The sequence below is a fragment of the Desmodus rotundus genome, chromosome 12, assembly GCF_022682495.2.
Source record: "Desmodus rotundus isolate HL8 chromosome 12, HLdesRot8A.1, whole genome shotgun sequence".
In the NCBI taxonomy this organism is placed as follows: domain Eukaryota; kingdom Metazoa; phylum Chordata; class Mammalia; order Chiroptera; family Phyllostomidae; genus Desmodus; species Desmodus rotundus.
Window position 1 is genome coordinate 52,382,687 of NC_071398.1, and position 21,343 is coordinate 52,404,029.

General features: G+C 52.8%; 1 protein-coding gene and 1 long non-coding RNA gene across 3 annotated transcripts; one reads left to right on the forward strand and one right to left on the reverse strand.

Annotated features, from left to right (window-relative positions):
* The first annotated feature begins 713 nt into the window (after window positions 1-713).
* ZNF584 (zinc finger protein 584) lies at window positions 714-8,281 on the forward strand. Of its 2 annotated transcripts, none has more exons than XM_045203668.2 (4): window positions 714-1,084; window positions 1,718-1,865; window positions 6,040-6,162; window positions 6,720-8,281. In XM_045203668.2, exons 1-4 carry the CDS (start codon window positions 1,067-1,069, stop codon window positions 7,757-7,759), a joined length of 1,329 nt encoding a protein of 442 aa, XP_045059603.2. In that variant the 5' UTR covers window positions 714-1,066; the 3' UTR covers window positions 7,760-8,281. The 2 variants fall into 2 exon arrangements, with proteins under 2 accessions (XP_045059603.2, XP_053771650.1); XM_053915675.1 differs by having other exon boundaries at window positions 1,742-1,865.
* On the reverse strand, window positions 3,056-21,186 carry LOC123480729 (uncharacterized). The gene is made up of 5 exons (XR_006656836.3): window positions 20,626-21,186; window positions 17,915-18,965; window positions 12,610-14,207; window positions 6,049-10,047; window positions 3,056-3,680 (listed from the first exon to the last, which is right to left on the reverse strand). It is a non-coding gene; the product is annotated as an uncharacterized lncRNA (long non-coding RNA).
* Between the last annotated feature and the right edge of the window lie 157 nt (window positions 21,187-21,343).

Consider the following 21,343-nt stretch of genomic DNA (forward strand, 5'->3'; position numbering starts at 1 on the left):
TGGGGCCTCCAAGGAAGGTCAGCAAATCTTACCTGGGTCCTCCCCCAGCTCCCCTCCCATTGTTTCTCGAGGGAGCGGCAGTGCCCAGATTGACAGGTGGGGAAACAGAAGCTGGGCGGTGGGCAGGGCGTGGACTCGAATGGAGACCAGAGAGCTTTCTGCAAAACACCTCCCCTCAATTCGACGCTCTTGTCTGACCTAGACACTCGGTTTTCCCTATCCCCCAGCCAACACTTCCCGTCCCCGGCCCCGAGGCTGCAGTTCTGACGCCTTAGTTCTCCCCTCCTCGCTAACGCTCGCGGCCGACCGGGCCTCGGGAGTACAGGGCGTGGGGGGACATCCGGCTCTCGTGTCTTCCCCGCTGGCTTCGCCGCGGCCGGGGCAGCCTCCGGGACGCTATCGGTCGCGCAGCAACTCTGTTCCTCCGCCGCAAGTGGTTCCCAAGTGACAGGAAGCTCCTCCTCGCGGGCGCGACTCGCCGGGCAACGCCCCTCTCCTGGGCCGTCGTCCGTTAGCGTCATTACGGACGCACGGTGACGCTATTATGGGAAATGTAGTTCCATGCGTCCTGCAGCAGCTGGGAACGCCCTCCCCTGTCACCGTGGCAACGAGCGAGCGACCCCGCGAGAGAAGCTGGGAAATGAAGTGAACGCGTGAGGCGGACGCTGATTGGATGGAGCCGCTGGCGGCACGGGGGGGCGGGACTTCCGGCATTGCCCTGGCTGTGCGGGGTTTGCAGCCGGCGGTGAGTCTGTGCGGGCCTCTGGCGAGTACTGCGCGGGCCGGACCACTTTCCCCGAGTCCCGTCGGCGGCGAAGGAGAAGAGCGGGGACCCAGGCAGCGCCTTCGCACGCGCAGGCGCCCCCGGGATGGCTCCGTCTTCTTGAGGCTTGCGAGTCCCGCTTCCCCGGAGGCGGCTCCGCAGCCCTGGGCCCCTCGTACCCGGCGGAGACCGAGCTTCGAAGTTTCCTCAGCGGCCGGAGGTGGCTGCGCGCGGGGCGGCGGCGGAGTTCAGCCGACACTGAGCGCGCGTCCTGGTGGCGGCCACGCTCCCCCGCAGGTTCCGATGGCCAAAGAGACGCTGGTGAGTGGTAGGGATCCGCTTCCAAATGAGCCCAGGAAGGAGCAAGGCTGGGGAGGGGAGGGACAGCCGAGCAAAGACCCGTGGACGAGGGCTGGGGCTCGGAGATGCGTGCGTTGTTCCGAGCGGCTGGGCTGCCTGGAGCGGGCGGGGGAGTTGTTCTCCGTGGTGTCACCCTGGAGACACCACGTGTAGAACTGGCCGGTGAGGGGCTCATTAGTTTTATGCAGCTGGGGTGGACTGGAGAGGTTATGCTGGGTTGTGTGCCTGGTGGGCCGCTGGATGAGCTCTGAGGTAATCCCTGGGGCTCGGGGATCTGGCGGGCAGGAGATAGGGGGCTCCTGTGCTCCCGGTTCGGTACGTAGTTGGCATCTGTCTGGGCCCCAGCCTGTTGCTGTGGGCTGGATGCATACATAATCCGGTAGTAATATGAGGAGCGAGGCACCAGTGGTACGGAGGGCCCTGGTAATTCTCTGAGGTGCAGGGATCTTAGGAAGAGGGAGGGGTGAGAGTATGGGTGGGGAATTGGGGCTAAAAGGGAAAGATGTGGCAGGACCCTGAGCTGCAGGTCAAGGGCCTGGATGTGTTTCCCTGTCTACATTTTGGTTGGCTTTTCTGCCTACTGTTGACCCGAAGGCTCAGTTGAATCCATCATGGCAGGGGGTGACCTTTGAGGACGTGGCCGTGTACTTCTCCCGGGAGGAGTGGAGTCTCCTTAAATCCACCCAGAGGAGCCTGTACCGTGATGTGATGCTGGAGAACTTTGCTCTCATTGTCTCTCTGGGTAAGACACTCTCCCAGCAATCTGGCCACCTCTGCGTTTTCCCCACGGGAACTTGTGTTCATCCTGAAGCCCCACCATGGGGACTGCTTTTTTCTCAGGTTCCCTGGGTTAGTGCCCGCCTCTCCCTGAGCAGCCCTGTTAGCAGCCTCAGCCTGTTGCCTCAAGGCCTTCTGGGGGATGGCTTGGGGTTCAGATGTTTACAATTTTCCCCCCAAATCCTATGCAGCTCTGCCTTTTTCTATGACCCTACTGAAGCCATGGCCCCTCTGCTCCCAGTTTTGCCACCTTCCTCCAAAGAAAATTTTATAGGGCCCTCCCTGGGCCAGGCTTGAGCCATGAATTAGAAAAAAGGGAGAAAGAGAGGGATGTAAGAGAGGAACATCCATTGGTTGCCTGTCGTATGCACCCCGACTGGGGACGGAACTGGCAACCCAGGCATGTGCCCTGATCGGGAATCACACCTGCAACCTTTCACTTTGTGGGACAATGCCCAACCAACTGAGCCACACCTGCCAGGGCCTCCAGGACTTTATTTGGTTAAGTGTAGACACCTTTGTTTTATTTCCAATCTTATGAGAAAAGCTGTCTTTTACTAGTGCGTATGATACTGTAGGTTTTTGCGGGTGAGGAGGTTTCCTTCCCTTCCTAGTGTGTTGAGGGCATTTGGCATGAAAAGCCCTTAGATTGTGTCTAATCCTTTCCCGTGTATATGTAAATTATAGTGTGATTTTTGTTCTCTATTCTGTTAACATGGTGTATTTCTGGATTTTGTCTCATGTTCCACTTTACATTACTGGGATAAATCCCACTATATTGTGGCTTATAACCCTTTTTGTTAATTCCTGGATTTCGTTTGCTAGTTTTGTTTTTTGGTTTTTTTTAATGTGTGGAATCAATACATGGTGCTTACATTTTTTAAAAATTTTTATTGTTATTCAATTACAGTTATATGCCTTTTCTCCCCATCCTCCACCCCAGTTTGCTAGTATTTTTGCAACTATATTCAAAAGAGTTATCAACATGCCGTGGCTGGCAAGCTCAGTTGTTATAGTGTCATCTTGATACAGCAGGGTTGCAGGTTCGGTCCCCAATAGGCACACACGAGAAATAACCAATGAATGCATGAACAAGCAGAACAACAAATCAGTGTCTCTCTCTCACAACCCCCCCCGCCCCCACCCTTCCTCTCCCTCCCCCCTCTAAAAAATAAATAAATAAATAATTTTTAAATGAATTATCAGTGGTGTAGTTTTATTTTCTTGTACAGTCTCTGGCTTGAATGTGAGAGTAATTTTGACTTCAGTGGATGGGAAATGTTCCATCCTCTGTTGTTTTTTGGAAGAGTTTGTATTTTTGTAAGTTGTTAGCAATGTCGCCTTTTTCATTCCTCTTTGTAGTAAATTGAGTTATTTTTTCTTGTCAGTTTAACATTTGTCAATTTTGTTGATCTTTTCAAAAAGCCAGATTTTTTCTTCCTTGATTGTGTTTTTCCAATCTCTTTAATCTATTCCTGCTCTTTATTATTTCATTCCTTCTGCTAACTTTGGGTTTAGTTGCTCTTCTGTTTTCTGTTCCTTGAGGTATAAAGTTAGAATATTGGTTTGAAATTTCTTTTTTTTGAAAATTTTAATAAGTGTTTATTTGAGCGAAAACTGATGACCTATGCCAGGGAGCAAGATCTCAAATGCCAGGGAGAACAACAGTGTTGCAGTGTCTCTTACACAATTGAAATTCAGGAGGAAGATTACATGAAGGTGGAAGAGAGGCAGGGAGTATATTCCAGTGTAGTTCAGATCACGTGCTCTGTTCAGGGGTCTGAAAAGAGGCATTTCAGAGGTGTGTTAGCCCAGGTGCACAGAAACAAAGGACTGCACTAAAGAAGTTACAGGCCTAGGGTGTGACTACCCACCTTGACTTGCCCCCATTAGGGATATATGATCAGAGGTTTGAGATATTTTTTAAATATGCCTATTGTAGCCCTGGCTGGTGTGGCTCAATACATTGAGTGCTGGACTGTGAACCAAAGGATCACAGGTTTGATTCCCAGTCAGGGCACATGCCTGGGTTGTGGGGCAGCTCCCCAATATGGGGCATGCAAGAGACAACCACACATTGATGTTTCTTTCCTTTCGTTCTCCTTCTCTTCCCCTCTCTCTAAAAATAAGTGAATAAAATCTTTAAAAAAAATATATCAATATGCCTGTTGTGAGAGAAATGCATTTGTATTTTGACGTTGTTTCCAGCTCCTGGCACACAGCTCCTAAAACCCTTGGCATCTCTGCAGTGATGAGGGTGTCTTTTATACGCTCATTGTGACTGGTAGCTGGGGACCCCTAGATAGGTTCAGGGTGAGGCATGGTCACCAGAAAGACTAAGGCATGACTGGAAGGTTGAATTTTCAACCACTCCCTACCCCCCATCCTCCCAGCCCCCCATAGAGAGCAGAGGGCCTGGAATTAATCCCCAACAGCCGGTGGTTTGAACGATCATGCCTACATAGTGAAACCTCCATTAAAACTTCTAAACCTTGGTGCTTGGAGAGCTTCTGGGTTGGTGAACACATGGAGGTGTTGGAATAGCGGCACCCCCCTGGGGAAGGGGTGTGGACACTCCTCAACTCCCATCCCCACCCTGGGCACACCTTGCCCTGTGCATCTCAGCTGTATCCTTTATAATAAACTGGTGATCCAAGGAAACTCTTTTCCTGAGTTTTGTGAGCCTGAGTTCTAGCATATTATTGAACCTGAGGAGGGATCAGTTGTGGGAATCCCCGACTGACAGCCAGTTGGCCGGAAGTATGGGAGTCCTGGGACTTTCCACTGATGTCCGAAGTGGGAACAGTCTTGTGCGACTGAGCCCTAAACCTGTGGCGTCTGACACTCGTTCTGGGTAGTTGGTGTCGGAATTGATGAAATCCTTGGACACCCAGTTGGTGTCAGAGCTGGAGAAGTGGTCTGGGAAATTCTCCACACACTTGGTGTTGCAAGTGTTGTGAGTAAAACAGCGCGGAGGCATTTGTAGCTGTCAGTTTCCCTTTCAGCACTGCTTTTCCCCATAACGTTTGTATGTTGCATTTTCATCTAAAGTGCCTTGTGCCTGGCTGGTGTGCCTCAGTGGATTAAGAGCCAGCCTGCCAACCAAAGGGTTGCCAGTTTGATTCCCCATCAGGACACATGCCTGGGTTGTGGGTGGGGTCCCTGGTTGGGGGTGTGGGAGAAGCAACTGATGTTTCTCTTACACATCATGTTTTTCTCCCTTTCTTTCTACCTCCCCTCCCTTTCAAAGTAAATAAATAAAAATAATTAAAAAAACTTAAAAGTGCTTTAAAAAATTTTTTTGTGGTTATTTAGGAGGGTTTTAGTTAAAGTCTATAAATTTGTGAGTTTCCCAACTTTTTTGTGTGCCGTTAAGTTATGTTTAATTTCATTGTAGTCAGAGAACATACTTTCTTTTATTTTTAAAAGGATTTTATTTATTTATTTTAGAGAGACAGGATGGGAGGGAGAAAGAAAGGGAGAGAAACATCGATGTGTGAGAGATACATCAATCGGTTGCCTCTCGCGTGCCCCCAGCTGAGGACCTGGCTTGCAACCCAGGCATGTGCCCTGACCAGGAACCGAACTGGTGACCTTTTGATTCACAGGCTGGTGTTCAGTCCCTTGAGCCACACAAGCCAGGGCAGAGAACACACTTTCTATGATTTCAGTTCTCTGAAATCCATTGAGGCTTGTTTTATGTCCTAGCAAATGGTTTGCTATGGAGAATGTTCCAGAGTGAGAACATTCTGGAGAATGTGAGAATATGTATCTGCTGTTGTTAGGTGGCATGTCCTGTATGTGTCTGTTTGTTCTAGGTGATTTTTAGATTACTCAAGTGCTACATCCTTTTCCATTTTCTGCCTCATGGTTCTATCCCTTTATTGAAAGTTAGAAATTGAAATCTCCAACCATTATTGTTTATCTATTTCTTCAGTTATGCTAGTTTTTGCTTCATAAGAGGTTCTTTTCTTAAAAAATGTGGTAAAACATATACCATGAGATCTAGCCTCTCGATGAATTTTTAAATGTACACGGCAGTTTCCTTTTCTAATACTCAGTTTCCTTCTGGTTGCCTTGGTGACAGAAGATTCCTGTGGTGTGTGGCCGGATGGCCTCTTAAACTTTCTCCCCCATAGGATTTGTACCTTCAAGATCCCATGTGGTAGCCCAGCTGGAGGGTGAAGAAGAGCCCCAGATGACCAACACGGTGGACATGACTCTGGTTAGCAGAGCAGAAGCCAGGAGGGGTCCTGGTCTTGGTGAGTGGCGTGGGGGAGCCTCGGTCTCAGTGGCGGGCTCCTAGCATGCTGGATCCCCTGTCTGCGTGCACTGGCATTTTGGTGCTAAGGCTGGTAACCACACCTCACTGCCACCGTGCCTTTCCCTCTGGACAAACGGTGTGGTCTTGCCATGTCCACCCTGACTCAGGCCCTGCTGGCCCACCTCTGTGGCCCCTGTGTCTCATCATTTCCCCTTCTCTGTGCTATAGTCGTCTTTTCCTTCTTCACCATGCTTACAGTCACCAGTAGCTCAGGCCCTGCTTAAAGCCTGTTGTAGAGACATGACTCGACTCGGAGGCCCAGCTCTCCTCCCCACACTGCTCCTGTTTTTGCGTCCTCACCGCTGTTGAGGTCTCCCTGTTCTGTGATCTGGCAGAGCCCTGTTGTGCTGGGCCAGCCCGTTCTCAGCACACATTTCCCTGCTACTTCCTGGCAACTCTGTGGACTCCTTGCTGGGTGTGTCGGACGTGCACCGGCAATGAAGGTGCCTCCTGCCGCTGATCCAGCTCTCCACAACTGAAGTGTCTCTGTTTCAGGTTGCCCCTGTAGACTGGATGATGGGGAGGCCCCTCCTCAACAGGAGAGGAGCTGCAGAGTCCACCTGTCAGAGAAGCACCTTCTGGGCAGGGAGACTGTAAAAGACGTCCCTGCCACCTTAGGCCACCTCCATCTCCAGGCCACCCACAGTGAGGGAGGGCTGTGCAGGAGCCCGGGGCACAGGGAGCCCTTCTTGCCCGGCCCCAATCGCAAGCAGCAGCAGCAGGGAGACCACACCACACAGAAGTCCTTCAAGTGCAGCGGCTGTGGGAAAGCCTTCCCGAAGGCCTTCACGCTCCTTGACCATCTGGTAACTCATTGTGAAGAGAGACCCTTTAGGTGGCCAAAAAGTGGAAATGCCCCCAAGGAGAACTCAACCCTTCATCACCGAAAAATCCACACTGGAGAATCATCCAATGTGTGTAATGAGTGTGGAAAGGCCTTCAGTTACCCATCTAAACTGAGGAAGCACCAGAAAGTTCACACAGGCATAAAACCTTTCAAGTGTGGTGAGTGCGGAAAAACTTTCAACCGCAAAGATGCCCTTGTTCTGCACCAGAGAATTCACACTGGAGAAAGGCCCTATGCCTGCAACGAATGTGGCAAAGCCTTTAGCGTCTTGTCCACCCTCATTCGGCACCGGAAAGTTCACATTGGAGGCAGGCCGTATGAATGCCGGGAATGTGGGAAGTTCTTTAAATACAACCAGAGCTTCATTCTCCACCAGAGAGTTCACACTGGAGAAAAGCCTTATGAGTGCAAGCAGTGTGGGAAGGCGTATGTGACCCGCTCAGGCCTGTACCAGCACTGGAAGGTCCACACTGGAGAACGGCCCTACGAGTGTGGCCTGTGCAGGAAGACTTTCACCACCAGGTCCTACCGCAACCGGCACCAGCAGTTCCACACAGAGCAGAGGTCCTACAAGTGTACGGAGTGCGGGAAAGCCTTCAAACACAGTTCTACCCTCCTTCAGCACAAGAAAGTCCACACGGGAGAAAGGCCATTGGGGGACAGGATGCGGGAAGGCCTTTCACCATAGCCGGCACCTTGCTCAACAGGGAGGGCATCTCTGCAGAAAGGAGATCGAGGAGGGGCCATTTGAAAGCTGAACTAGGCACACCCCATCACTCACACCGTCACTCATACCTGAGGGTGCCAGGTACGTGGGAAGGTTAGGAGCTGTGCTGCACTCTGACCTGCACAGGCTATGTCAGAAGCCATCGTACCTCTGCCACCTGGCACGTCTCCACGGTGCATTGTCACCCCAGTGTGCTCAGGGACAGCAGACCTCCATGCACCCTGCTGTGTATAGAACAGAGTCATCAATGGTGGAACCCATGTTGGCCCTTATTTCCCCCCTGAGTGGTTTAGGTGTGCACATGACCTACCTATGGCCAACAACTTAGCTAAGCAGTTTCCACAGGGGACATCTGGGGAAGGTGAACTGATTTCATGGATGCTGTTGACACTACCATGCAGTACCTGTTGTGGGTTTACCTGACCCTGGAACTGTCACACTGCTCTGGAAGGCACAGCAATAAAGGCCTTGTTGCTTAAGTCACCTTTAATGTCGGGGGTTCTGATCTCTGTGTGAGGAGATGGAGAACAAAATTTGGCTCATGAATAGGGAGAATGGCTTCTGTGGGGACCCCTGACTTATCTGCCTGGGTGGGGACAGCAGGATGGCAGAGAACAATTCTAGTTGAGGTTGGCGTCACTTGCATTGGTGCCTGAGACCTGCAGGGAGAGACTGAAAGGCTTGGTGGGCGAATCGTGTAGTCTGGGTGTCAGGGTTATTGGTGGGTCAAGATGAGAGAGTTGGGGACTGGCTGGTGTGGCTCAGTGGATTGAGAGCCAGCCTGTGAACTGAAAAGTTGCCAGTTCGATTTCCAGTCAGGGACATGCCTGGGCTGTGGGCCACATCCCCAGTTGGAGGAGTGTGAGAGGCAACTGATGATGTATCTCTTTCACATTAATGTTTCTCTTCCTCTCTCTCTCCCTCCATTCCTGTCTCTCTAAAAAAAAACCTTTGAAAAGTTGGCATTAGATGCCCCACGTGTCTAGGGACAATGTGAGCCAGGGCCCTGGTTCCCAGGGAATGTTCCTGAATCTCCAGCACTGTTCAGCGGAAGCTGTTTCCAGAGTCAGCTCAGCAGCCGTGTCCTCTGAAATCTAGAATGCGCAGTAAGTTGTAGACTAACCATAAAACCTGCGGGGGCCTAATGGAAGCCAGGTGGCCACAGAAACCCTGCAGTGATACATGGGGAGCCTGGTGCACTAGCAGGTCTGAGCACATTCTAGAGGGACCTCCACAAGTGCTCCAGCAGCTATGGTTTCACAGGAATTCTCCGGATTACAGACCTGTGGCCAGGGTCACTGTCAGCCAGTTATCTACCTGTCTTCCGGATTCTCCTAGCTTCTATGTGTGTTCACCTCATGGCCATTGCTCGGTGTCCTGGGATGTGGCTTTAGTGACCCAGCCAGTGTTCCTGGTGTCTGCACACCATGGCCTTCAAATGTTTTTGCTGCCACTGTCCCTGGGCTCAGGAGAGATAGTTGATCTTGTGGTTTGTGGGACCTTTTGACTTAAAAAACATTGGCAACTTTTCCCACAACTTAAATGAAATGTCAGTTCAGCAAAACTTGTAAGTTGCCCATAGCTGTGCCCCTCATCCTGAAACTGCTTCCTGTTGAGAATGTTAGCAGGAGCTCTTTCTCTTCCAGCCCCAGGTGCTTCAAGAGCCATGGGTGTGGGTGCAGAGATGGCCAAGTCCAAGAACCACACCATGCACAACCAGTCCTGAAAATGGCACAGAAAAGGCATCAAGCAACCCCGATTGCAAAGAGATGAATCTCTAAAGGGGGTAAACCCCAAGTTCCTGAGGAAGATGCGCTTTGCCAAGAAGCACAACAAGAAGGGCCTGAAGAAGATGCAGGCCAACAATGCCAAGGCCATGAATGCAGTGCTGAGGCTATTAAAGCCCTGGTCGAGTCCAAGGAGGTCAAGCCCAAGACCCCAAAGGGCGGCAGCTGCAAGCTCAGTCAACTTGATTACGTTGCTCACCCCACGCTGGGAAATGTGCCCGTGCTGGCATTGCCATGGGTCTCCGGCTCTGCTGACCAAAGGCCAAGGCCCAAACCAAGCCCTGGGCTGCAGATGCAGCCACGCTCAGGCTCCAGCTCAGGCTCAGTCTCAGTCTCCGGCTCCCAAAGGTGCCCAGGCCCCTGTGAAGGCTGCACAGTAGAGGCCTCTGTCTGCCAATGTGAGGACAGAAGGGCTGGTGTGCCCCAGGGCTGGGGTCCTCCTGTGGTGTTTGTGCAATAAATCTGAGGCAGGGTTTGTCAAAAAAAAAAAAGAAGAAGAAGAACATTAGCAGGAATCGTGTTTGGAGAGAGCGGGGGACCCAGTGTGAGGGGCTGTGGGCTGCAGTGCTCATCCTGCCACGTATTGGGGCTGGAACCACCGCTGCTGCCTCTAACTGCACCGATTCTTCCCGCCCATCCTGATGGCTGAAGGGGTGATGACCATACCGCAGGCAGGCTTGCAGCTGGGAGTTTTTGGTCAGCCTGCTCAAATTCTCCCCAACACCATAAAGTGTACACCCACCTCACATCTGCTCAGGCCCTGCCCCCTGAGTGTAAGAACTGTCTGCCTCCCACATGTAGGTTTGTGTGAGAGCAAAGTCTAGGTGAGCCAGGTAGGGCTCCGATCTCTGAAGAAATGGGGGTAGGTGGCCTTGGCTAGATCTCATAGGATGGCCCCGAACCTGGGTGAGGGGTCCTCGGCACTAACTCTGCTTTCCAGTCTCCTGCTGGGGCTCCATACATAGCAGCCAACCTAATGGGGAGTGGGTGGAGAGTAGTTTCCCTGGTGATGCTGGGATATCTAGAACAAAGCCCAGTGGCTCTGACCCTTTGACCTGCTCAGGGTACCTGTTTGGGCAGGACTCACTTGTTCCATCACATTGGCTCAAGCTCACCTGGCAAGTCAGCACCAGCAGCTCATGGTTGCAGCCTCTGTCCTCGCTGTCCCAAGTCTGTCCTCTCCCCAGCCAGTGGTAGCTCTTCCAGAATCTACCCAACAGCTCCTGGTCCTTTGTTTTGTGACCCCAGCTTGTCAGAAATGCCGGCCCCACCCCAGTCCTTCTGCCTACCCCACTAACACCCCTTCAACAACTCTGCCAAAATAGCCCCCTCTTCATGAGTCCCCTCACTCACTGTCCCTTTTGGAGTTTTCTCCCTTTCTGTGTCCTCCATGCCCTGATGTTAGGCTGGACCCTGACCCTCCTGCACCTAAGTCAGGGCTACATTTGTGTTTGTTAAAGACAGGAACAGCCCTGGCTGGTGTGGCTCAGTGGATTGAGCGCCGACCTGCAAACCAAAGGGTCCCTGGCTCGATTCCCGGTCAGGGCACATGCCTGGGTTGGGGGCCAGGTCCCCAGTTGGGGGTGCATGGGAGGTAACCACACACTGAGGTTTCTCTCCCTCTATTTTCACCCCCCTTCCCCTCTGTCTAAAAAAGATAAATAAAATCTTAAAAAAAAAAAAGACTTAGGAACAGCCCTGGTTGGTTGGACCATTGTCCTGTTGGGCCAAGGTTGCAGGTTCAATTTCTGGGCAGAGAACATACAAGAGTCAACCAATGAATGCATAAGTAAGTGCAACAATGCTATTCTCCCCCTTCCTCTTTAAAATCAATAAATAAAAATTAAAAGACTTAGCACATACCAACAAGGGCTCAAGTCTTCACTGATATTGGAAGCTAGCAATAATGTATTTCTTGCCTTCTTCCTTGCTTGTGGATAGCCATGATTTTGCCATCTTCACAAGATGGGGAGAAGAAGCTCTGGTATCTTTTGACTTATTTAAAAAAAGATGTCTATTTATTTTTTTTATTTAGAGGGAAAGGAGAAAGAGAGGGGAAACATTGAATGTGAGAGAGAAGCACCGATTCGTTGCCTCTTGCACACCTCAACTGGGGAGCAGGCCTGCGATCCTAGCACATGCCCTGACCAGGAATCAAACCAGTGACCTTTCAGTTTGCAAGGTGATGCTCAACCCACTGAGCCATACCAGTCAGGGTTCTCTTGATTTCTTACAAGGACACTAATCCCATCATGGGGCCCATCCTCATGATCTCATCTAAACTTAATCAGCTCCCAAAGGCCCCATCTCCTGTTACTATCACAGAGAGGGTTGGGGCTTAAACCAATGAATTCTTGGGGGGGGGGTGCAGACCTCTATCGCAGGTCCACACCATAGGCAACTCCCTAGAGTCCCCCTTCCACTAGGCACATGGCATACCTGAGAGACAACCAGAATCCAATAATGACCTGGCCTGCCCCACTGCAAGACACAGCCATCACCCCTCTACTAAATGCCTCCCCTTCCAGTACAGCCACCAAAAAGAACCTGGACAATGGCAGTCACCTCCTTGATGGTCTTTCTGCCTCCAACCTCACCATGCTGCTCTCCACCAAGCATCCAGAGGGAGTCGGTTAAGACCTGATCACATCACCTCTGTCCTCTGTCTTTGACTCCCACCACCTCTGATTAGAGGCCCAGCCCATCAGCCTCCCATCCCAGGCTCGACTCTGGTCCCCCCAGCCCTCTATTTCCAGCAGACGAAATGGAGACCTGCTGTTCCCTCAACACTTCCACCTCAATTCTAAGCAATTTGCACATGCTGATCCCTGTGCCTGGACACTCTTCCAGGCCTTATCCCGTAAGATTCCAAAAAATGTGAAGCCCTACCATAAAAGCTTTGGCCTGGAACCAGGATGCTGGGGAAAGTGACAGTCGAGGTCCCAGACTTACGATTGTCAGGCGAAGGTCCTAAACACCACCGTTTCCTAAACCCGTGATTTTGAGGCAGGATCTTCCACTCACCTTCGGCGAGTCCACGCGCGACGCTGCCGGCCGGGTGGTCCGAACCCCACCCCCTACTGGGCGGGCAACCGCGGACTGACAGTCGCACTCAGGGCCTCAGTCTCCACGGTATAAATGGACCCGAGGAGCCGGAAGCTTCCTCCAGGGGCCGTGGGACCAACGTGGGATGCAGAGGTTCGTCGGCAAGGTTCCACATCCGGTAAAATCGGGGGTCAGCAAGGAGCAACCATTAGCGGGAGTGAAAGTGCCTGCAAACTTGTGGCAACAGTCCCGGCACTTCCCTGCCCCCTTCTCCTCAGGTGCAGTGGTCGCCAGCGTCAGGCGCCACGGGTGAAACGAATGCGCAATGGCGACGACAGAAGTCCCCCTCCATACTCTGCGCCTCCCTCGAAAGCGCCCCACTCCGTACCTCGATTGGCTCCAGGATCGCCTCTGACAACTACTGTTTTCCTGAGCCAATCGAAGTGCCACCTGTCCGTTGCCTAGGTGATCAGGAAGGACGCACAACGCGCCACTGCTCACGAGACACGAACTACATTACCCAAATAGCCCCTCACCGTGCGTCCTCAGCAGTGCTGGCCAATGACAGCTAAGAAGGACATTTCTGGGTGTACTGTGGCCAATGATCGCCCAGGCCGGAACTTCCGGACCGTTGCTTTGACCTCTCATCCCTTCCGTTTTCACAGGGAGGAGGAACCGAGTTGCCGGGCTGTGGACCGTTCCCAAGAGGCTTCCTGCGCCCAAGGAAACGGGAGCGGGGAATGCTCGAGAGTCTGGTGGTCCCGCCTCTGTACCCTGTACGCCCTGTGACTGCAGCGAACTACGACCTCCACCAGCCAGGGTATCCGCGGCCGTAAGGGGGCGAGCCCTCGGCGTGGCGTCGGGTTTGAGGAGCCCGAGACCCAAGCTACCCGTTCGAGGTCAGAACCCAGCCTGTGACCGGACTGCGGGCGTAAAGTAGGAGCCGAGAGACTAGCCGGCGATGAGGAAGGGTCTCCTGGCCCCACCAGGCTGGACTCCGAGCCCCGGTGCCCAAGTTCCTCTCTGAGCCCCAGGCCTCGGCATTCAGGACGGTGGGGGTTTCCTTTCAGAACCCTGGATGGTTAGATGTGGATGTACAGGTAGATCTGCACGTGCACGGACGCGGCGGGGAGACCCACCTGAGAGCACTCGGGAAAGTCCTGTCCCCACTGCAGGGAACCGAGGGCGTGAGTTGGAGTTCACCCTCGTTGGACGGCTGAGAGCAGGGAGACTCAGGATGCTGCTGCAGCAATATTCCTCAGGAGGGTTGTGAGGGTGGCCTGTCGGCAACAGAAGCAGGGCGTGGGGGAAGTGGTCAGATTCCTGCTAGCATGGGGCTGAGTGAAGGACCATCCCAAGTGTTCAGGAAGAATGAGGTGCTGCCTGTGGAGATCGGAGGTTGGCAGGAGGCCGTTTTGGAGATTAGCAATTGGACCTTGTTGGTGTTGAGTCCCAGTTGTCTGGAGACCTGCGAGTCGAGGTGGCAGACACATGCCCGTGTGAACACACAAGGAGTTCTCGATTGGCCTCCGGGTGTCCAGGCTGCAGTGCAGTGTTGGCCGGGACCAGGAAAGGTCCTGAGAATGGGTTTTGGGGAGGCCGTGGTTACAGATGGGCCCTGGGGTGTCTAGTCTAAGGACCACTGGCTGGGTGGAGGATATAGGGGCAGAAAAGAGAAGCACTTTCCAAAGACCAACGGATCTTAGGAGAATGCACTTCCAGCAGGACAGCCCACGCTCTCAGATATGTCGGGGGACAGGGTGTGGGAAACATAGTGGAGGTGGCTGTAGGGACAGACTTGGGTCCCACGTTCCATGCCAGTGCTTAGATCACGTCCATCTGCCCCCCACCCCACCTGGGGGCCCAGGCCCAGTGAGGCCCAGTGAACTTCCAGGACAAGGTCAGGTACCTCTTTCAGAAAACGTGGGCTCCTTAGTGAGGCCTGGTGGGGCTTCTGCTGGGATGTGTGTTGCCACCCTTCAAGGCCAGGCAGGTTCATGGCATTCGTGCAGACAGAAAAGGATTCACGGAGCTGTTGGGATGTCTGGCAGGCCTTTATTCACGGGTGGGCGAGCCAGGCACGCTGCGTGTCTATCTGCATGTCCCACGTCATGGCCCTTGCTCTGCAGTGTGGCACCCACCATGGCACCTGCCCCCTTGTGTGTCTCTCATCATCAACACCCCCAGCAGGGAGTCCCTACCTGTTTAAGTACTAGAGGGGAACAAAGCCGGCAAGATGCCAAAACCTTACATAACACAGTTCTGCGCATGCGAGCCCACTTTATGTTATGGGAAGTTATCAGACCCAGTCTGAAGGCTATGAGAATACTAGTTATCAGGCCCCTCCAAGGCTATGGGAACACTGCCCCCCTTAGTTACCCAGACATCTGTGTGAGGAAGCCAGACTACCTCCACTTACCTTACAACGTGGTTCTATCCTCCCCAGGTCAGGCCCTGTGTTCCCTGTGGGAGGTGCCGAGGGCCCTGATGCTGCCCAGGTCCTGCTCCTGGTTCTCCTAGGCTGCTGTATGAACAACCCTGACAGCCTTTGCCTCGGGACCTTGATGACCATGGTCCAGGGTCAGAAGTATCACAAACTGTTTAGCAGATCACGTCAAGCTCAGTTATTTTCTGGGCAGGTGACCCAGTCAGGGTCTGTGGCTTTTCTGTCCTCTCCATCATACCTCAGTCCAGCAAACGTTTTCTGCCAGCTGCCCCTTGGCAGCTCTGGTACTGGCATAATGGGCATCGACATGATCATTGATTGTGGGGCTCCTGATATTCCCTGCGTGTTCATCTGGAGGTTCAGTTTCCCAGAGGCATAGGTGATCCTCACCCACCTTGGGCTGTCACAAAGCACTTGATCCCCTCTAAGAATTACTGCCTCCACCCCCACAGTGTAGTCACACAACTGGAACACTACAAGGAGGCCTGGCTACTGGACAGGGCAGATTGAATCAGGCCATGGCCAGCAAGGTCCATGGAGGGGACCAGTCCTGGTGAGTGCAGGGTGTGGGAGGGCCCGTGGCAGCAGAATGGTTTCTCCCCTGGTACCTGACCTGTGCCTTTTGTTATCCTGGCACCAAAGTGAGTAGCCGTGCCTCCTTTCTCTTTTTTGCGTGGGTAACCACAATCCTGCCTGGGATGCCATCTCTCATGTGATCAGCATCAGGAACTGGGGGAAGAGAATCATCCTGAGTGCCACTGCCCTTGTGACATGCTATGGGACAAACACTGTGGGTCAGAGCCTTCATGTCTGGGGACCCAGGACTCCCAGCATCCTGCTTATTTTCTGAGAGTCACATGTGTTGGCCCAGGAACACTTAGGCAGCATATACTTGTATTTTTTGTATAGATGTTTTGGGGAAATAGTTTTCAACATTTATAAAATCGCCCTGGCTGGTATGGCTCAGTGGATTGAGCATCAGCCTACGAACTGAAAGGTTGCTGGTTCAGTTCCCAGTCAGGGCACGTGCCTGGGGTGCCTGCCAAGTCCCCAGTTGGGGGTGTATGAGACCAATGGAGGTTTCTCTCCCTCTCTTCTCCGCTCTCTGAAAATACATACTCAGTGGACCGAGTGCCTGGGTTTCAGGCCAGGTCAGGTCCCCAGTGGGGGCCGCATGGGAGGCAACCACACATTGATATTTCTCTCCCTCCTTTTCTCCCTACCATTCTCTGTGTCTAAAATAAATGGATAAAATCTTTAAAACAAAATGAAAATAAATGAATTTTTATTTTTATTTTATTTTATTATTATTTTTTTACCAGTAAGCCACACCAGCCAGGTCAATAAATAAAATCTTTTTAAAGGCAATGGAAAAAATGAACCCTAGCTGGTGCGGTTCAGTGAATTGAATGCCAGCCTGCAAACCAAAGGGTGGCCGGTTCGATTCCCAGTCTGGAGTACATGTCTGGGTTGTGGGCCAGGGGCCCAGTAGGGGGTGGGCAAGAGGCAACCACACATTGATGTTTCTCTTCCTGTCTTTCTCACTCCTTTCCCCTCTCTCTAAAAATAAATAAATAAATAATAAAATGAAAAACAGTCAAAAGGATCCACATAAAAATATGGATCTTTCACTCTTCTTAGAAAATCAGAAAGTAGGGCAACAATCGTTGATTCTACCATCTTTGACCCCTATACCAGTATACCTGGGGACGGCCCTGCCTCGGTGGCAGCAGATAATGCAGACCACACTGTCACACTCACCTGGAACACTGCCTGCCAGATCTCTTCTCAGTCCCTGCTGTGAAGGCCTTGAACAGCCCAGGGAGGCTACAGGAATCCATATCGCCTTTGGATAGTTTGCTCTGGCCATGAGCAGGACACTGCCTATTGTGCCTACGCTAAAGGGACATCCATGCTTGTTCTAGAGGACAAGATGAGGGTGTGCAGCATGTTCCCAAACCTGCAGAGCTGAGTCTCTCCTGTGGCCAAGGTTACTGTCAGCAAATTTGGCAAACAATGCAAATCAGTTTTTTCTCAGGGTTTTGTTTTACAGAAAGCTATTGCTTGCTATTTTTTTGTGGTGTAAATTCCACCATGGCTGATTTCAAACTCCCCATGTGATGTCACTGTGAGTGGGTAGATGTGGCCCAGGCGCAGCAGCTACTGTACTTCCTCCATTTGCCAGTCTCCCTGACCTGCTGATCTCAAACCCACTGTTTCTGCACCCACTTACGATTCCACCTGGCCCCTGCAGATCTTACATCTAGTGACACCTACCTACGATTCTGGACTTCGGGGGCCTTACTCATCAGCAGGTCCTAGGAGACAGTGGCCCCTCAACACTACTTGGGAATGTGGGACATTACCAGGAATACAGGAGTGCTTCCCAGGAAATACTAGAGATTGCCACATCAAATACCCACTTTCCAGAGCTCTGGGCCCGACAGGTAGTCCTGGCTTCCACACACAGGATTTCACCCAGACACCTTCAGTCTGTCCCAGGAGGCCCTGGGCCAGAGGCCAAATTAGGTTAAGCTGGACAGCAAGCTATTCCTTGCCATCCCAGTGTCATCTGTAGACTCGACAATGCCTGCAAAGAAGGGCAACCTCCTCTGAAAGTCCTCAGACTCCAGGTCCTCCTAGAACTAGGTCAGGATGCCTGAACCACTGGGGACAAGTGGAAAATTAGGCCACTCTAAAGGGCACCCATCATTCATGGCTCCCTGTAGGGAATGAGAGGATACAGGTCTGCCTTCCCTGAGTATGTTGTGGTGACAGGCACATGCTTTGGGGGCCTGCCAGCTGGCAGAGGTAGGATGGCATCTGGCAGTGACATACCTGGCAAAGCACCTGGACAGGTTAGTGTAGCCCCTGAAAGCTTCCCTGGTTCATGGCGCACACAGGAAATGTCTTGGTAGGGGTGTTGGGGTGTGCGAGTTTCCACTTTTGGCTAATAGTTTCCTCACAAAGGCTGTCTCAGAGTGAGTCCTTCATGGTGCACAAGGAGAGAGCTCCAGCCTGTGCTTCTCTGTGTGTGCCACACTGCTGAGGCCCTTCTCAGCTGTGACCTCTGGTGCTTCGTGAGGCTGGAGCTCTGACAGGTGTTCCTGTGTCCACTGTACTTAGAGCTCTTTCCCAGTGTGACCCATCTGATGCTTACAGAGGTTTGAGCTGCAGCGGAACGTTTTTCCACATGTTACCCTGATAAGGCCTTTCTCCAGTGTGATCTCTGGTGCTGAATGACCACGTTTACGCTTCAACACTTTCCCACATTCATTGCAGTTGTGATGAGTTTTTCAAGCCTGAACTTTCTGATGCATCCTTAATTTAAACAGGTGGCTGAAGGCCTTCCCACATCCCACACACACGAGGGATGTTTCTACAGTATGACTTTGGTGATGAACAAGAGTCAAGTTCTCCTTGGGGGCATTTCCACATGCTGAGTATCTGAAGGATTTGTCTTTGGAGTGAGTCACTGTGCAGTGGAGGAGCGTGAAGGCCTTTGGGAAGGTTTCCCGCAGCCACTGCACTTGAAGGGCTTCTGTGTGGTGTGATCTCCCTGCTGTTGCTGCTTGTCACTGGAGCTGGGCAGGAAGGGCTCCTGATGCCCCACGCTCCTGCATGGCTCCCCCTCGCAGTAGGTGGCCTGGAGCTGGAGAAGGCCATGGTTTCTCTTCACTGAGATTTTGCACTGAGCCAGAAGCTCTTCCCATGTGCGTTACACTTACACAGTTTCTGCCTTGGGTGTATTCCCTGGGGACCAGCCAGGTGTAGTATTCTTGCAAATCCGGGCAACGTGCGTCACAGGAGTTGGCCTTAGAACCTGCCTTAGCAGTCCTGAAGAGGACACACTGCTCAGGAGGGGTTTCCTCCACTCCACACTGGCCACCTGAAAGCAGAGAAAGGCTGGTGAACTGTGTGTAGGCTTTTTTGGGAGGGGACAACTCCTTCCCAGATGTGTGTCTGACACACTCAGGAACACGTCTATAGGATCAAGTCAGGGTATGGTAGAGCCTACAGTGTAGGAGTAGGCTCAAGAAAGCCACAGAAGCCCTGGCTGGTGTGTCTCAGTGGATTGAGTGCTGGCCTGTGAATTGAAAAGGCTTCTGGTTCAATTACTAGTCAGGGCACATGCCTGGGTTTCGGGCCAGGTCCCCAGCTGGGGGCCTGGGTTGCGGGCCAGGTCCCCAGCTGGGGGCGTGCAAGAGGCAACCAGTCGATGTAACTTCCATACATCAATGTTTCTCTAGCTCTCTTTCTCCCTTCCTTCCCCTCTCTCTAAAAATAAGTAAAATCTTTTTAAAAGAGCGAAAGAAAGCCACAGGAGGCAAGGCCTCAGCATGTAGGAGAATGCAGGTATGGGGTCTTGGCTGGGATGAAAGTCAGGGACTCCCACTCACTCCTTAGCCTTCAGCAGGACCCAGTACAGGCAGGTGGTACAGGCGTCTCTGAGCCTCATCCAGGAGGCCCCACTCCTCCTGGGATAAGTATACTGCCATGCCTTCAAAGGTCACACTGCCATAATGGGGACAGCTAAGTCAACCAGACCAAAAGACAGCAGAAAAACAAACAAACAAAAAACCGCACAGATGAACACATCCAGACTAGGCCTGTGATCCCACATCCCGCCACATCTGATGGGCAAAACTACCCCTAACACACTCCTAGGTCACCCTCCTCCCAAACTCCAATGCCACGAGTGCCAGCCCCAGTCCTGTGTCATCTCACCTCTGTCTCCACTATGTCTCTGCCTCTATCCAAGGGACCTCGGTCACCTTCTGGATCCTCCTCTCCCCCACACACCTCCCCTCGTTGCTATTCCTCCCTTCATCTGACATTGTGACAGCCTCCGTCTTCCCCTCCAGGTACCCAGGCCAGCCACCCAGTCCTCACTGACCATGACCTTAAGATGCCCCCTCCTAAATCTGATCCACAGCTCCCCTTCAGTTCATCAGCTGGTTTCTGCAGACTGCACATCTCCAAGCTAAATCCCTCAGTATAACTTAGACCTGCATGTCCAGCAGCCCATCCATCACCTCCACTCAGGAAACAGCCTCAACACAGGCAAAATCTACCTCCTGATCTCCCCTGACTTCCCATCTCAGTCAACTCACTTCCACCTCCAGTTGCTGAGGCCAAAATCCATGAACACCCCTACCTCATCCACTTCTCTCTCTCACCTTCCACATCAAAAAATCTGGCTGGCTTTACTTCAAAGATCCAAAATCCAATCCCTTCTCCCAACTCCTTCATCACTCTGGCCAAGCCACCACTGTCACTCCCCTGGGGTGTTAGTCACATCCTTATGAATCTCCCTTTCTCCTTGCTCACCCTCGCTCCTGCCCCATCGGTTTTCCACTCTGCAGCCACAGGGAGCCTGTGAACACGTGAATCAGGTCATCCTCCTCTGCTCCAATCCTTCTGCGGCTCCCACCCACCTCCCTCAGATGACAGGCCCAGCACCTCAGGCTGCTACTCCAGGCCTGGCTCCTGTCCACAGGTCCTAAGCCTGACCTGCAGTTCCCTGAACACTCCCAGCTCAGTCTCACCTCCAAGTATTTGCACATCCCGGTGCCTGTGCTTGAAACAGCCTCCCACACCTTGTCCTGATGCATTCGAGAAATGACGGTCTTTCCACATAACCCCTGCTTGGGGAGACCCTAGGGCCCCCAGCAGCGAAGGAAGGGGACGGAGAAGAGTCCAGGGACACCCGTCGTCTCCCCTCCCTGGGGGTCCCGGGCCATGTGGGTGGGGTCCGAGTAAGAAGTCAGCGCCGCCGCCATTGGATCCGAGCCGGCCCCATGTGCTCGGCCAACCCTACACTTGCATTGGGTCGGATGCCCGCCCGCCGCCCGTCACTCCAAGGTGCAAACATGCACGGGGTCCAGGGCGCCGCCTCCGGGGGCCGCGGGGACCGAGGGCGGGTGCGCAGGACTCCCGCTACAGGGGATCGCGGCTGGTACAAAACGCCGAGGTCGGCCCCATCCCGCTCCTTGTCTTCCGGGGCTGGTCCTGAGGAAGCGCCAAAAAAGCGGCTGGGACGTGCTCAGGTCCCCAGCGCTCAGGTCCCCAGCTGTTACACTCAACAACCTGGCAAGAGCAAAACGATCTTCCGCTAGGGGGCTGCTAGAAGTCCCGCCCCTCCGACTGAGCTAAAGGAAGTACTCCCTATTTTGCGCTGTGATTGGCGTAGGTCCGTCCCTCCCCACCCCACCCCGAGCCTTCTGGTCAATGTAGTTCGGCCTGCGTCCTAGCGGGCGGCCTCGG